We start from the raw sequence: 15,394 nt of genomic DNA on the forward strand, positions 1-15,394 counted from the left end.
GAATGACTCTTATTCAAGTTATAAAACCAGCAAGGGAGAGGATCTGAAATCCAACCCTGACTCTTTAGGAACACGAGCATCTGTCAAGGCCAGGTAAGGAACAGAGCCAGGCCAGGCATGTGCCTTCCTCAGAAACTCAAGGGATTTATTTTATGAGAGCAACAGCACTTTACACCTTTGCTTCTGTAATCTCTCTCTGCTGTGCAGAGCAGCCACAAGGCTACAAGTGTAAAACGAGCACTGAGGACACTGCTGTGTGCTTTTTCCCCCACTTTTCCCCCTAAAATTGAGAATTCCAAAATTTTTCCAAAATTATCTGTGGCACATGAAAAAAACGAAGAAACTTTTCTTGGGGGAATTGTGGGAAGAGATGGAGTAAGGGGAGAAAAAAGCCACCACTCATCCCATCTTCCACAATTTCTATCCTGTATTTGGTGATTTTCTCATTTCAGTAGCTGGAGTTGGTCCAGTTCCTCAGCAGGGAAAGGAAAATGGATGCAGAGGCCCAGCCCAAGTGCCTCAAGCTCAAGGTGGCCCAGCCAGTCCTCATCCTGCATGGACAGCTGGCCAGGACACACATTCAGACTGTCACCTGTGGAGGACCTGGCTCAATGTCACTGCCAACTCAGGAGCTGGGAGGAATTAAGGCCACTGTGCTGAGCAAGGACAACTTAAACAAGGTTCTAAGCTGCCAAACCACCAAAAACCCCTGGACTGCAACTCAGAAAAATTCCTGAGTTGTTCAGCAGGGGTACACAGTGCCAGGAGAGCAGGGACAGCTGAGTGGTGGCATTTACCAGTGAGGCCAGTTCAATCTACAGCTGTTTGCACATCCAACACTCAGCAAACTGGTGACCTCCCTCCTCTCAGCCCTCTGGTACCAGCACAGCCTCCCTCCCCTTCTGAAGGCAACCCCCCCTCGGAAAAGAGAGGGCGAAGCCAGAGGTGAGCTCTGCCTCTTCACCCCCACACCACCACTGGTACAATGCCTGCAGAAAGGGGAGCCTTGGCTTCAAACCACACTTATGGTGTGGTTACAGTTCTTCACTAGAACCACACCACAAGCCTTGCTCCAAATTCTGAGGGAAATCGAACCTGGTTATTGCACAATCCAAGGGATGCATTCACAGATCAGAGCTGGACAGACAGACAGACAGACAGGAAGACACATCCCCTCCCTCCTGCACACACAGAGGCTGGAACAGCTCCTGGATCAGTCCCACAGACAATGCAGAAGGGGAATGGTCCCATCCCCTTAGGCAAGGCCAAGGAAGCCAGCTTTGAGAACTCAGGAGTGCCTAAATCTTGAGCACACACCAAAAACCCCTGGAGAGCATCCCTGGAGACTTGGTCCCAGCCACATGAAACATGACACGAGTACAATGTGCTCAGAAATTCAGTTTGTGACTGGTTCAGGTACAGAGGCTCAAAGTTCTTGGTCAAATCTCACTGAGTGCATTCACAACATGCTCCAATCACCAGCAGATTTGTTTCTTTTATTTATATTTTCTTTTAAAAAAAACAAACTAAGAACGCCTAGTGTTAATCCTACTCTAAGTGTAAACATTTGGTTCAGTAACTTGAACTGCAAAACACTGCTAGAGTATTTACTTGGGTTTATCATGTGCATTTATCACTTACGTTTTCTGGATGCTGAATGCCCTCAAGTGTACTGGGGAGCTACAGGGACTCGGGAGATAGCAGCTGCAATATTCTGAATAACATTTTCTGAAGTTTTCCAAGCCACTTAGAAAACTGAGCTCAAAGTGAAACAGATACTTAGGAACATTCATCACTTTTGAATATGGGATCTTGGCACTTTGTCTGAGGAAAAAAAAATTGATCCATGTAAGATTTTTTAAAAAAGGGAAGTTTAACAGATAAACTAACAGCACTTGATTTATTTCACAAGCCAGCCAAGGATGGAAATAGTGGTTCACATTTCTGTAGTAAAGCATTATATATAAATTTAAAATCTAAAGACATATATATACACACACCAAGTTTACTGCAATGCATAAATATATAAACTTTTTAATATGCCAACTAATATAGGTCAGAAAATCGATGTATATAGTTCAAGTTTTGCAGCACTTCAGCATTGTAAAAAATAAAAATAAAAAAAGGTCAATGGATTGGCTGCTGCCCTTTTCCCCACCCTCCCACACTCCTCTGCTCAGGAATCAGAGTAATTCCAACCCCACATCAGTGCTATGGAAGAACAGATCAGAAATAAGTTTCAGAATGGCTCTTCAAGGACTATTTAGTGAAATACCAATATTTTGAATTAGTTTGGGATCATATTTCAACATATGTAAGATGATTTCAATAAAGATGACAAAGGTTTACACTAACACAACTGAGGGCAGAGTTTGGCTTGTCTGAGGTCCACAGAGTTGCAGAGTGGAAAGTCTTGTATGTAGTTATAATACTGGTTGTACAAAGTCTCTTTTTCTGAAGGGCAGGAGGTATTGTTTCTATTTTCCATCTCTCCCATTTTATTCCTTTTAAATAAATACAGGTTATGTCCCACCCATCACAACAACAAAAAAATCAAAAATTGAGGTAAAACTGTTCTACCAGCTGATCTTGACTACAAATAAAAAGTCAATTAAATATCACTACTGATGTGAACAAGGCTTAGTAAGAAATAAAACGTAAGATACTAAGTTCTTCACTATAACCACACCATAAAACCCAGCTTTCAAAGTCAGACAGCAGTAAACAAGACTGTACTGTAGCACAGAAATCATTAGTAAACCAACTTTTGATCCCAATTTAAAGTCACTGTACAAATTTTTCTTAACTCTTAGTCCAAACCCCATGTTTTCTGCAAAATAAATATATCCTTGTCATATTTCACCTTTGTTCTAAGAGACATAAAATACACCTTTCTACAATCCTCAGTCTTAAAAACCATTCTTAGCTTGCAAGCAATCTGAAGTAAAAAGGAACACAATCTATTTAGTTTGTCCTTTTGCTCTTACCAAAAGCAGCAATCATCACTAACTGTTCCAAACATGTCTTTCCTTTTCACTTGAAGGAAAACAGCCACCAAAGCCCACCCAGAAGCACACGCCACCCACCTGCAGACCAGTTCATCAGGCTACTCGAATGACAGCGTAGGAAAAAACTGTTTACTTCTTTGTGGTGTACTGTATCCATTTTCTGGGGTGTATCCATTTCAGATTAGTCCATTTTATATATATTAAAAATATTTGTCAGAATGAAACCGTTGCAAATCAATGAAAAACCATATGTACACACCTCCACCATTTTTTAGGCACAGACCTTATCTTTTGAGAAAGGACTAGAAATAAAAGGTGCAATGACCAACAACTCCTGTGGCCTCATGCTCCAACAGCAGCACACCAGGGAGGTTGGTTGTCATGTAGCTTCTGTGTATTACAGCTATCCAGTTCCAGATAGCACATGGATTCGTATCAGTTCCCCGCAGGGGAAACGCACCTGAAAGCTTTTTTTGTTTTTGCTTTTCAATAAGCTTCGCCAAAGGAAACAGATTCCCACCAGTTTCAGACGCAAAATCCTCCTTCAATAACAAGGTTTAAACTCCAAATGGTTACGACTGAAGGTGTTTCCTTGATCTCCCCCTTTTATTTTCCCCCTTCTCTCCTCTTTAATGTGTACTTAAGTTATTTGTTCCCGAAACAAGTACTGAGACTCAAGCTTTGTAAGCATTTAAAACAAAAACAGTTACCATACCAAAGCACAGCATACAGTGTAATTTTCAGCTGTAATTTCTCAGCTTTTCCTTTAAATAGAGCTAGATTATGGTGGACTGCACAGCACTCTTCCAGTCTGGTCCCCTGGCAGCACGGGCTCACGGAGAAGGTACGCGGATGCGGAACAATCCCTGCTGCAGCTGCAGCCGGAAGAGTTTGCAGTTGGCGATGCGCAGCGCCGCGCAGCCCGTCCGCCGCAGGTCCGAGGGGAACAGCGGCTTGGTGCGCTGCCAGGTGCCCGTGCTCCTCTTAAATTCCCTAACATAGTCATAGTTTGTACCTGAATTAACGAAAAAAAGAGATGGAATGCTTAAAACTCAGCGCACCTGCCACCATTAGTAAGGCAAAGAGAGCAGGCACAGGAACACAAACCAGTTGTCTGCATAGGTGGGTGAAATTACCATCAAAAAGGAACTACTATGACATTTCTGATCTACCTAAACCCATCAAACTTGGAATTTTGTTTGTTTATATTTAGGAGAAAGCCCTGCTACACACTCATATACATACACATGGCCACAAAAGTCTTCCAAATCTCTTTTACAGAGTGTGGCCAGATGCTGGCAGCTGCAAACTGAGTAAGTTTGATAGCACAAACATACTTCGTGTTTGGTTGGGATTGATAGCCAAGAGTCACTATCACATCCTTATGAACCACGGGACGATGCCCCTAGATTGCAGAATTGCCTGTTTCCCGCTGCAAAGACAGGAGTTACAACCTCAGGCACTAACAGGTCTTCTCACCCTTAGATAAATGCAGTAACACACTCTTAGTCTTGACCTCTTGTGGTCTTCAAACCAATCAACTAAATCAAGCCAATGCTAATGGCACTGAACTTCTTACTGAAGAGTCCAAAACCAACCTGTGTGTTTGCTGGATTTGGACATCCAGCATAATCCCCTTGACCAACAGTGACAGAACAGTGTCCCAGCCTCTTATTTTTAAAATATTCAGTCTTCATACCAAGTATTGAAAATATTGGAAGGAAATGAGCATAAAGAGGTTTTTAGTCTGGTTCTGACCTGTATCGAGATCTCCAATCACGTATATGCTGGCTCCGATGGGCACAGCTCCATACACAAAAGAAGAGCTAGTTGGGATACATAGGTTCTGGTCATTTAGATAAATCCACCTGTAAAAATAACAATTCAAAAACAGGATTTGATTTTTAATGAGCACATTAAAAAAAATAATCCTAAGTCTTTTTGCAGCTGTAATCTTTGACTCAAAAGCAGAGTTTACATATTAATATGTTATGTGAAGGGAACATTGTATATTTTGGGATAGTCCTGGTTTCTCCTAGCCAGGAAAAGCAGCTGGTACTGCTGTATCCTGAGGTTGCTCAATTTCAGAATTGCTCCACTCATCTCTGTAATCTACCTTTAATAAATTCTTCTTGCAGCCACACAGTTGTGACCTTCTGGAAGAGAGCAGGCATGTTAGAGAGCCAACAACAGCAATGCCAGTCAGTCTTCCCTACAGAGAAAATTTTAGGCAGTTTTGTCTTAAAAATAGTCTTTAAATTGTCTGAGAAACCTTTGAAAATCATCCCATATATTTTCATGGCCATACCAGGTTAATTTGAAGGAAAAAGTTGGAAAATGCCCTCCCAGATACTGCTGACCTTTGAAAATTCTGTATCATCTGAACTCCTGATTCAGAAGTAAACCACTCTTCTGGCCCTGAAGGAGATGCTGCTCCATATCAATTATCTTGGAGACAGAAATCAATTTTTAAAGGGCAAATGAAAGGATTGGCTGTCCATTATTTTGTCTGTGCTGTGCACTGAAGGATTAACGTTCTGCACAAAGCAAGGAAATGGTTTGTAGCTGTCACAGAGGAGGACAGATGGACTAACAAGAGAAAAGGAGAAGTTCTCACACTGGTTTAGAAACTCTTACAGATCAAAACAACTTGCACCATATTTCATTAGCTTCCTTCCCTTACTGTAGGAGGAGGGCTCAGTGTTTTCATTGCTTTTTAGCAGCAAGTGACCTAGGATTCTGAAAACTGAGTAAGTAGCAGAGAAATGCAGAAGAAGACTGGATTATTATTATTATTTTTTTTTAATTCTAACTACAGGACCAGATTAAGGAAAGGAAAAAACTCAAATCTAGTATCTACACTAGATACTCTGGGTTTTAGAGTTCAAGTAAAAAACCTAAACCCACAGGGTGAGACCCAAGCATTTTCCTACTGTGCATCACCAAAGGACAGCATTAAAGTTTCTGTAGCTGCTTGTGAAAATTCATCCTCAGGCTTTCTCAACGTGTATGCTTTAAAAAACAGGCAGCACTTTTCAGGAACACTCACAGCAGCTTTAGCAGTTAAAACTAGGAAGGAACAAAGACAGGAAGGGCAAGGGGTCACGTTTCATCAGAATTTGACTAAGCTCCAACTAATGTGGATTGTGCCTGCTGTTTGAACAGTATGGAAAAAACACCATGACCAAAAATTCACAATCTTCAGGAATCTGAAAACAGTCCTTGGAACAGAACTCTTGCGTACTTCCCTGGGTTGGCTCCACTCAAACCCAGTCCAAGAGGAGCAGGGGGGAGGCAAATCCTGCTGCAACCAGGGGCAGAAGTGATGGCTCTGAAACTGGAACAGGATTCCACCCAATTTAAAAAAAGAAGGGAAGGAAGCCCAATTTCTTTCAGTCTTAAAGTGAGACAAACAAAATGATCCATCCACACTGCTGCAGCTAACGAGTGGGATGGGGGTAACTGCTTTATTTCCAAGTGGGAAGTAAATAAAGATGTGATACAGAGCCAACATATTCCAGACACGTCACCTCAAGATCACCCCAGCTGAGAAAGGAAGCTTGGAAATGAATAAAAATCCACATTCCTCTCATCTGACAGTGCTGTCAATCAGTGTTCTCATTACATTTGCATAAGCACTTGCTTTTAATGAAATTCATGCACACTGACTGGAAGAATGTTGCTAATTACATATACTATGTTACAAGACTGTTTAATTCACTAGTTATATGCTGCTGAAAGCTCTTCCTTATTTCCATGATGTTCCAGTAGCAAAAAGAACATTGTAAAGGATATTTTACCAAAGTATTGCTGCTGAAAATTCTCTCTCGCTTTTATCCCCCTTAGTACCTGCAAATTTTCACAATTCTTTTTTAAATCATGAGAAGGAAGAAATCCTACCCCACTTACAGACCACCAGGAAACGGCAGCAGTGGCCATACACCAGCAGATCTTGCAAAGAACTCTGAAGTCAACTTGGGCTGTATTAAATATTTCCAACCATCCACATAGAAAAGAAAAAACTGAGTGTGTACAGACATCACGCAATTCTCCACTCACCTACACGGTGCACAAAGTGTATTATAAATTATGAACTCTGATAGAAAGTCTGACCCATCAAGGTCTTGATGTATTTAAGACTTCCAGCTTTTTATGGAGTAGACCAACACTGGGTCACTGAGTGAAGGATACCTTCACATTTTCATCTTCCATTTTCACATTCATTAAATCTGTTTTTAGCTTGATCGATATTTAAAAAAAAACGGATACAATGCACACAAAGCTCAATCTATAGACTTTGAAAAAAATCTACATCCTGCAAAAACCCTGCAGTCTGACATACAGCTTCTTCTCTCTTTGGGTTCACTTAAATCCACTCATGCACGACTCTAAAGACAGCCTGACAAAACATTTATTAATTGAAAAATCTCAGTTACAGCAGCACTTCAAGTATGAGAATTATTTCCAACATTACCCTGCTCACATTTCATGTGGATGCTACTATTTTGTCTCACTTCATTTATTCTATTACTTGTTTATACAGCACAGCTTAACAGCAGTCTCAATGTTTATTTTTTTGCTAGTGTGAAGATCTCAGCACATCCCCAGTCTTTGAAAAGTCTGCGTCATGGTTAAGAATAACAATTTTGAAAGACTCTGCACTGTGAGTTATTTTAGAGTAAGTTGCTGTCAAAGTAAACAATATTAAACAAGTCCAATCCTTTAATCCAATTCAAGCCAGAATTATGGCAGCTTACATGAATTAATATGTTTATATACTGATGTGAGTACATCCTTACACATTCACTCTGGGTAAAACCTGTAACTCAGACACTCAGGCTCTGGGTGCCTGGCAGGATGCTGCAGCCTGGGCTCTGGCAATGAGGCCTGAGGCACACATGGGAATTTGTGCAGACGACACAGGTGTGCAGTGCTGCACGTACCCCAGAACCAGCACCACCCACAGCTGCACCCACAGCCCAGAGAGTTCTCTGCATCCACACAGAAAGTGAACACAACAGAGCTCTCCACTTACTTAAAAACAGCTGGAAAAGCCCACAGCTTATTACAAGTATTGGCAAATAATTTTTTAAAACGTCACTGTGAATTTTGGTTTGAGACTGGTAGAATTGATCTGCTACACAGAGCTCTGAGGGTACTGAAACCTGGGAGAACTGACAGACCCTGGAGCTGGGTGCTGGAACATGACACAGAGACACTGCACCCTCTTCTGGCTACAGCACCCCTGGCCTGAGCTGGGGCCTCTTAAACCCTGGGAGCAGCTGCCACCATCGCAGCCTTCCCTGGTCCCCAGTCTCCACAGAAACACCCCAAACCTGTGCCCTGCCTGCAGGTTCATGCTGAGTTACAGTTCCAAGCTCAGACTGGGCAGTGGCAGAGCAGAAAAGCAAAGTCTGTATGTGCCCTCCCCACGTGCCTCCTCCATCATCTCCATCAGTCAGCTCTGCTGCCTGCCCTGCCCTGTGCCAGCACAGCCTCCCAGCACACAGACAGCACTCAGAGCAGCGGGGCAGCTGCAGCTTTATCACTGCTCCACCGGGATCCTGCAAGGCCTGGGGATGCCACCAAGCAAGGACACAAAGCCGTGGCACAGTCAGCAGGTGGCACCATGGCAGCACCCAGGCTGGGCCCTCCCAGCTCCCCAAACTCCACTGCATGGAAACTCAACCTGTGAAACAGGTCTGCAGCCACTGCTGAGGAACCACGAGCTATAGCCTTCTGAAGAACAGAATCAGGCTGGAAATATTTCAAGCAAATCAGCTGAAAATAGCAAGCAGGAGAGAGGGGAGCACTTCTTTCCACAGTTCTTTCCCTTTCAAAGACCTCTTGCAAAACATTAATAAATTTCTGCCATTTCCCCAGCCTCCAGAAGGCTAGCAAACACTAAGGGAGCAGCAGCAGCCCCTCTGATCTGCTTCTTTTAACCAATTTAAAGGATGTTTTTCTTCAGCTTCATTTGATTATAGCTAGCTTAGACATCACTTTGAACAACAGAGAAGACCTCTTCATACAGAAATTAAAGTCTCTTTACAGCCATATCTTGCAAGAAAATTATATAATGAATTTACATCTACTGTTCTATTTTTGTGTCCTTTTATACAGGTCACTGTCATAAATCAGTCTTGATCTTCTAATAAAGACATGCTAATCTCCTTCACTTGTCAACAAGCCTTGAAACATCTGACCACAAAGTCTTTTTTAAAATTTAATTTATGAAAGAAGAATAATTCAATTTACCATTATATGCAAGACAAAAGTCACTGGAGGAACCAAGCTTGCCAGTTATGACTGCAGAACAAGGTAACTAAACAAAAAATTCAATGTAAGGTAACATTTTGAATGGTTACCACATATAGTAAGGTGGATTCCACCACCAGAACCAAGAGATAAGAAATGAAGTAATTGGATGCAAATTCAAAAGAAACAGAAGGAGATGAACCATGCAGTGTGGGGAGGTGCCTGTGGGATGTAAAGCATCCATAGTGTCCTTCCTATGGCAAAAGCCTACATGGATCATCAGCTATAAACACTTGGAACAGAAATGCATCAAATTTCTTATCTCTAGTTTAGGAATTCCCTAAACTGCAAATCTTTGAAGATAGGGTTGGATCACGAAGAAATATCCCTGTACACACACACATTCCTCTATAGAACCATGGCATCATTTAGGTTGGAAAAGACCTGTGATGAGCACTCAGCAGGGAGCTGTGGGCACGAGGAGGGGCGGGGGCAGCAGTACCCTGCACCTGGGGCACTGCAGAGTGCAGGGGAAGAGCCACAAACTCCCTGTGTGACCAAGGTGCTTCTCCTGTCCAGGGCTCTCAGGACCTGGTGGCTCCAGGGCTGGTTAGAGGGAAAAGTGGAGTGGATGGGCCTTCAGCAACAGCCAAACCGGGTGTGAAATGAGCCACAGACACGTGGCACAGACCTCATGTGAATCAGAGTGCAGGAACAAGGGGTGAGGCAGCAGCAGATGACTGGATGGCAAGTTATTTTCTGTGTTTAGAGCTGCAGCAGTTACCTTTTAAACTCATCATGATAAAATTCTGATTTGCACGTCACCATCTCACTGGCTTGGCTGTCGTCACGACTCCTGACCCCACCAAATACATAAAGCTCAGAGGCAACTCCACAGGCCACTGCCCCAAATCTGAAAATCCAAACAAGGAGAAAAATATTAATGCCATGTATCAAAACCCTTTTGCATACCCCTCGGAGCCTTCTTCATCTTTTACTCTTTTATTTATTTATACACACAGATGCCTTAAATGTCCAACAAGATGAGTCATGGATATTAATTGTAAGCACCTAATTCAGATCACAAAAAAAAAAAAAAACAAAAACAGTAAAAATATTTCTCTCTAAAAATACTGTGAAGTTCCAATTGAACTATAATTTCTTGTTTTCACTTTGCATCAGGGCTATATTTCTACAAAATTTGTATTTATTGTTTGGATTCTTGTCTTTACTCATCCACATGTTAACTACAGGCCACCACAACTCAGACCTGGTGAGATTCATAGGCCACCTTCTCAGATTCATCAGAAAAAGGACACTTTGCTCCCATCAGAGAGTTGGAAAAGCAACCTAGTCCCCCCTCTTCCATTTTCTCTCACCTCCTCTCTTTGAGAGGACAGATTGCTGTCCACTGCTGAGTCCTGGGGTCGTAACACTCCACAGATTCAAAGAGTTTTCCATAGGAGCCTCCACCCATTGCATAGATTTTCTTCTTCATAGCTGCATAGCAGCCAATCTTATGGGAAAAAAAAAAAGAGAAAAATATATCTGAAATGACACACAAATGCACAGTATTGAGAGCTCAAAGCTGTCTATACACACACATAGGCATTTGGATTGCCTATACCCCATGGCAAACAATGTGAGGCATAAAAATGCTCAGGCACAGTTTTGTTTTGGAGTATAAAAAGAGAAGAAGCTGCTCACTCTCATTTCATTTTGAGACTTTTTGCTACAGCTTCTACTTGAAGCAAAATATTAAAATACATATTTTTATACATATATACATACACACACACATACATATATCTGCATTGACTATTTAACAAGAAGCAACACAATAATATAAGATGCAGTTTTTACCTTTCTAACCATGGTCAAGTCTGGCTGCTTGGTCCAGGTCCGGCTGTAAATATCATAGCTCTCCATAGAGATCAGCTCCCTTTCACCATCCTCACCTCCCAGAATATACAGAATCCCATCAATCTCTACCACACCAAAATTATGTCGTGCCTAAGGAACATCAATAAAGTCAACATTGAAAAATATAACTGCCATTGGGAATAAATTACCACAATCTTATTTTTCAGACTAACTGTCTGCAAAGTGCTATTGGTATTATGCCTGGCTTTTGTTTTGTTTTTTTTTTAATGGTGAAGTCCTAAACTTCATAAGCATAAAATTATTAATTTAATCAACTAAACAAAACAAAGGGTATCAAAAGGAGAAAAGAAAAAAAAGCAGAGTAGCAGAAGCCAAAGAGACCACAGAGAAATCTAGGAAGAGAGCTTGGCCATATTGCAGTTCCATAGTGGTGGTCTCTAAATGAAGCTGCTGCTTTCAGGTCTCTCTAGCAGCAAAGCCTGAACGCATTCTCTGTGCAAAGGCAGCTCTTCTATTTTGTATGTATGAGCCCAGCTACCCCTCAGTCTCACAGCAAACATATCACAAGCAGGAAATTTAATGCATCATAACTAAAATTGTAGTCAAATCTACACGCCTTTGTCAACCAGAGATTGCAAAGAGGAAAAACCTGTGGTAAACAACTTCTTAATTAACACCCTGTGCTGATTTACAAAGATAAAAACACAGGTGTATTGAGGATATATGTTTACAAATAACAAACTGTTACTTTTTGATGGAATGTAATTATGAAGAAGGAAGCATTAACTCAAACCAAACCTAAATATGTCTGTGCAAGCCAAGTTCTGTATGTTGGCCAGTCCTCTGTCCATCTTTTCTGCACAGTCCGATCCCTTTGTCCATCTCAGAGGTCTCTTGTTTTAGAAGGCCAGTACACGCAGAACATTAAGTATACTATAGGACTGATTCATTATGAAATTCCTGAAATTTTGTAGTTCATCTTACAGTAAGCTCTTCACCAATTGTTTAGTTTTTCCAGATCCAGCAGTCAGCATCAGACCACAAGAACAACAGGATATAAACAGAAGTCAGTCTGCAGCATGATTTTGAATGTGTAAGATGCAAGCGACTGGAGATTCAGAATAAAATTTTGCAGAAGAAAAGGAACATTTTGCCAAAGTAAAAACTTAAATCCCAACAGTTAGATAGAGATCTTGCCTCATGCATTGGTGGTAAGGAACTCCATGAATTGGTGTCTGGATCATATTTCTCTCCAGAGCTTAGCGTTCCCTTGTTTTCATCCTGACCACCAAGCACAAATAAAAATCCTTCTGTAAAACAAAACATAACATGATCTTAAGAAAAGGACTCTCAAGAAGAGGACTCACACCTGCACACTGAGTAAAACAACATGACTGGTGAGCTGTATTCTGAAATTCACCAAGAGATCCAGACCAGTCACAGGTCAGACTCTGGACTGGAGAAGGTAAAGCACATACTTACATCTGACTCAAGTCTGCCCCTGCAGATACCCTTCAACAAATTCAGTGATGCAGCAACTAGAATTTACTTAAAACATGAAATACTCCTGGAGAGACAGATGTAGCAGATTCCCACAAAATGTTGCAGGAATAGTGATTTTAAGACACTTAGATGACAGGGATTTTCACAGAATCAAGTACAGTTTTGGGCAGACAAAGGGGAAGCAAGAAATAACCCCAGTGCAGTCAGTCTTGAAGAAAATATATTATTATAAGCTGTATGTCAGATTTTGAGGCACTGGTAAGTTTTGATAACATGGACTTTACAAAGATGAAGTTCCCCTTTACCTGCTGACAATACTCCATGATTGATCCTTGGAATACTCATAGGAGCAAGTTCAATCCAGAGCTGTCTATTGGGATCATAAAGAGGACACATACACCGCATCACTGAGGTTGGTTTCCGTGATCTGAACACAGGGTGGGGAGGGAACAAACAGAAACAGAAAGACAAAGACAGAGTTTTACGAGTTCACTGTTAACAGCTCGTGTCCAAAGCTGGCTTGTTCTTGTTTTCCTGTATATTCATCACGTGGCATTTCCCTGGTAAGGAGAAGATCCCCAAACCAAACATGTAAATTGAGTTTGTATTGTACAGACTTGGAGACAAAAAAAGCTGATTCACTTCATTCCTACTCTATCTGCCTGTAACTTTTTTTATGAACTTTGAATGAGCTGAGAAGAACTGATAGACAGTATTAGTAATGTCTGAGTAAAATGATTCACAAACTGACATGCAAAATGTTATCTGAGTGGTTTACTACGCTTCTATAAAAAGCTAACATCTAAATGCTAAATTTATTTAAACAGGATTGCATCCTCCCTTCTGCTGCAGGGGGTACTCCAGAGAAGGAAGGGATTATTGTGTGGAACAGGAATTTTCACCTCATCTCAGATGCAACAATAATGACTATTTTTTTTTTTTGGAACCACATCTGTTAGAAACAAAACAGTTTAAAGCACATGTTCATTACCCCTAAGTTATGTTAGAGATGCTTTTCAGATCATCAGAAATGATTCTGTGTTTAAGCCTATTCAGTTTAAAAAAATCTAACCAACACTTACTGAACAAACAACCCTACTCAAAGTTTACTACATGTTGAATGTCAGAAACAAAACAACTATTTATTGCTGAATCACCCCCAAAGGTATTTCAGGTGTGTCTGACCAACCTAAAACAAACCCAAATGACAGAGTAACAAGCACTAGGTGTGCACATCTGTGCTTTCAGAGCGGTGAGGGCTGACAGCAGGACCAGCCGTCACAGCACTGCACACTTACACTCTCTCTTCCCCCCCAACAGTCACGATGCACTCGGAGTAGCCCCGGGGCTTGAAGGAGGCCAGCATGGCCTCTCCCTGCTGCGGGGGCGTCAGGGGGATGTTGTTGCACTCCTTGACGATCTCGCGCACCAGCGGCTCGCTCATCATCTGCTCGCGCAGATACGCCGCGTCCAGCCCCGACACCCACACTGCCGACATCACATCCTTCATGTGGACCTGGGGACAGGCACACACACAAAGTCACCCGGACATGCAGATGCTTCTGTGCTTAGCAAATACTTGAGAGTTTTTGATACTGGTGAGTAATAAACTAAACAAGAGAGTGTTAGTAAGGAAATGCATCAAGTCCTCAAAGTTTCTCTGTAAACATGCAACTTGCTTTCTCATCATCCAAACAAGATTATATAATCAAATGTCAAAATGGTGCCTTTTATTCTTAATGCTTATTAAATAATGAAGGCAGCAGATAATATATCGTCCACACAGCTTTCACTCTTTCACTGCAATGCCATAGTCTGCATTTCAGGCAAAATTTTGCAAGATTTCAATAAATTCTGTAAGATTAATAAATTTCAATAAATTCTGTGAGATTAGTCCTGAAAGAAACATCTATTTCAAGTTCCCACTGATAGAATGAACACTCCAATTTGTGACATGTTCAAAATACAAACATTTGGATGTCCTGACCTTTCTGGATTCTGAATCATGAGAAATCCACCTAATCACCGCTTCAAAGACGTATCTTTCGTTTCCAACATTGAGCTTTTCCATGGACAGCACTTCTTTCAGTTTTTGAGGAGTCAGTTCCAAGAATTCCTCTGTGCTGCTGACATCTCGAAAGTGAGTTTCCAGATACTCTGAGGCAAGGTAGTGAACATGATGCAAACAATAGTGCAGTGCAAAGTCCCGAATACCAATACAGTTCTCAGCAGCTATGCAACCTTCTAAAAACTCACAGCAGAGAGTTTTTAAGTCTGTAAGCAGCAGGAGATCAGCTGCCTGTACCACATCTTGGATAGTTTCTTCATTTAGCCTGATCTGCAAGAATTAATTTAGAAGTTATAGCTACTATCACTCATTTGTTCCATGACATGCCCGCATTCATTACACTCATTCTCAGTGGCTGAAAAATGGAGTATTAATGCCAGTGTAAGAATCAGGAGAAACTGATATGACTGCTAACCATTAATTAATTAACACAGGGTTGGAAAGGCATTTGCTTGACAGAAGGTGTGGAGCAGAAATTTTGATAAGTTCCTGAAGTAACCAACCATAAAATTGCTCATCTCATCCGGGAACCTAAAATGAGTTTTGCTGTAATAAATAAATACATTCTTTTAAACACACATGAGGAATGATTTCAAGCCAAATCTGCCAGTTTTTTTGCTGCTGAAAGCTAACCTCGTTCAGCAATCTCAATGTAGTTACAAATAAACTGGAC

General features: G+C 41.4%; 1 protein-coding gene across 1 annotated transcript in view; it reads right to left on the minus strand.

Moving 5' to 3' along the window:
- Nucleotides 1-252: 252 nt before the first annotated feature.
- GAN (gigaxonin) overlaps nucleotides 253-15,394 on the minus strand; it is a 29,349-nt gene continuing 14,207 nt past the window's right edge. The window contains exons 3-11 of the mRNA XM_014269088.3: nucleotides 14,641-14,991; nucleotides 13,952-14,169; nucleotides 12,959-13,080; nucleotides 12,348-12,460; nucleotides 11,130-11,279; nucleotides 10,646-10,782; nucleotides 10,051-10,179; nucleotides 4,767-4,876; nucleotides 253-4,023 (exon numbers count right to left, since the gene is read on the minus strand). Coding sequence (XP_014124563.1) covers nucleotides 3,842-4,023; nucleotides 4,767-4,876; nucleotides 10,051-10,179; nucleotides 10,646-10,782; nucleotides 11,130-11,279; nucleotides 12,348-12,460; nucleotides 12,959-13,080; nucleotides 13,952-14,169; nucleotides 14,641-14,991 — 1,512 coding nt within the window. The 3' untranslated portion in view covers nucleotides 253-3,841. The remainder of the gene's footprint in view (nucleotides 4,024-4,766; nucleotides 4,877-10,050; nucleotides 10,180-10,645; nucleotides 10,783-11,129; nucleotides 11,280-12,347; nucleotides 12,461-12,958; nucleotides 13,081-13,951; nucleotides 14,170-14,640; nucleotides 14,992-15,394) is intronic.

Source organism: Zonotrichia albicollis, chromosome 13 (genome assembly GCF_047830755.1).
Source record: "Zonotrichia albicollis isolate bZonAlb1 chromosome 13, bZonAlb1.hap1, whole genome shotgun sequence".
NCBI classification, from domain to species: Eukaryota; Metazoa; Chordata; class Aves; order Passeriformes; family Passerellidae; genus Zonotrichia; species Zonotrichia albicollis.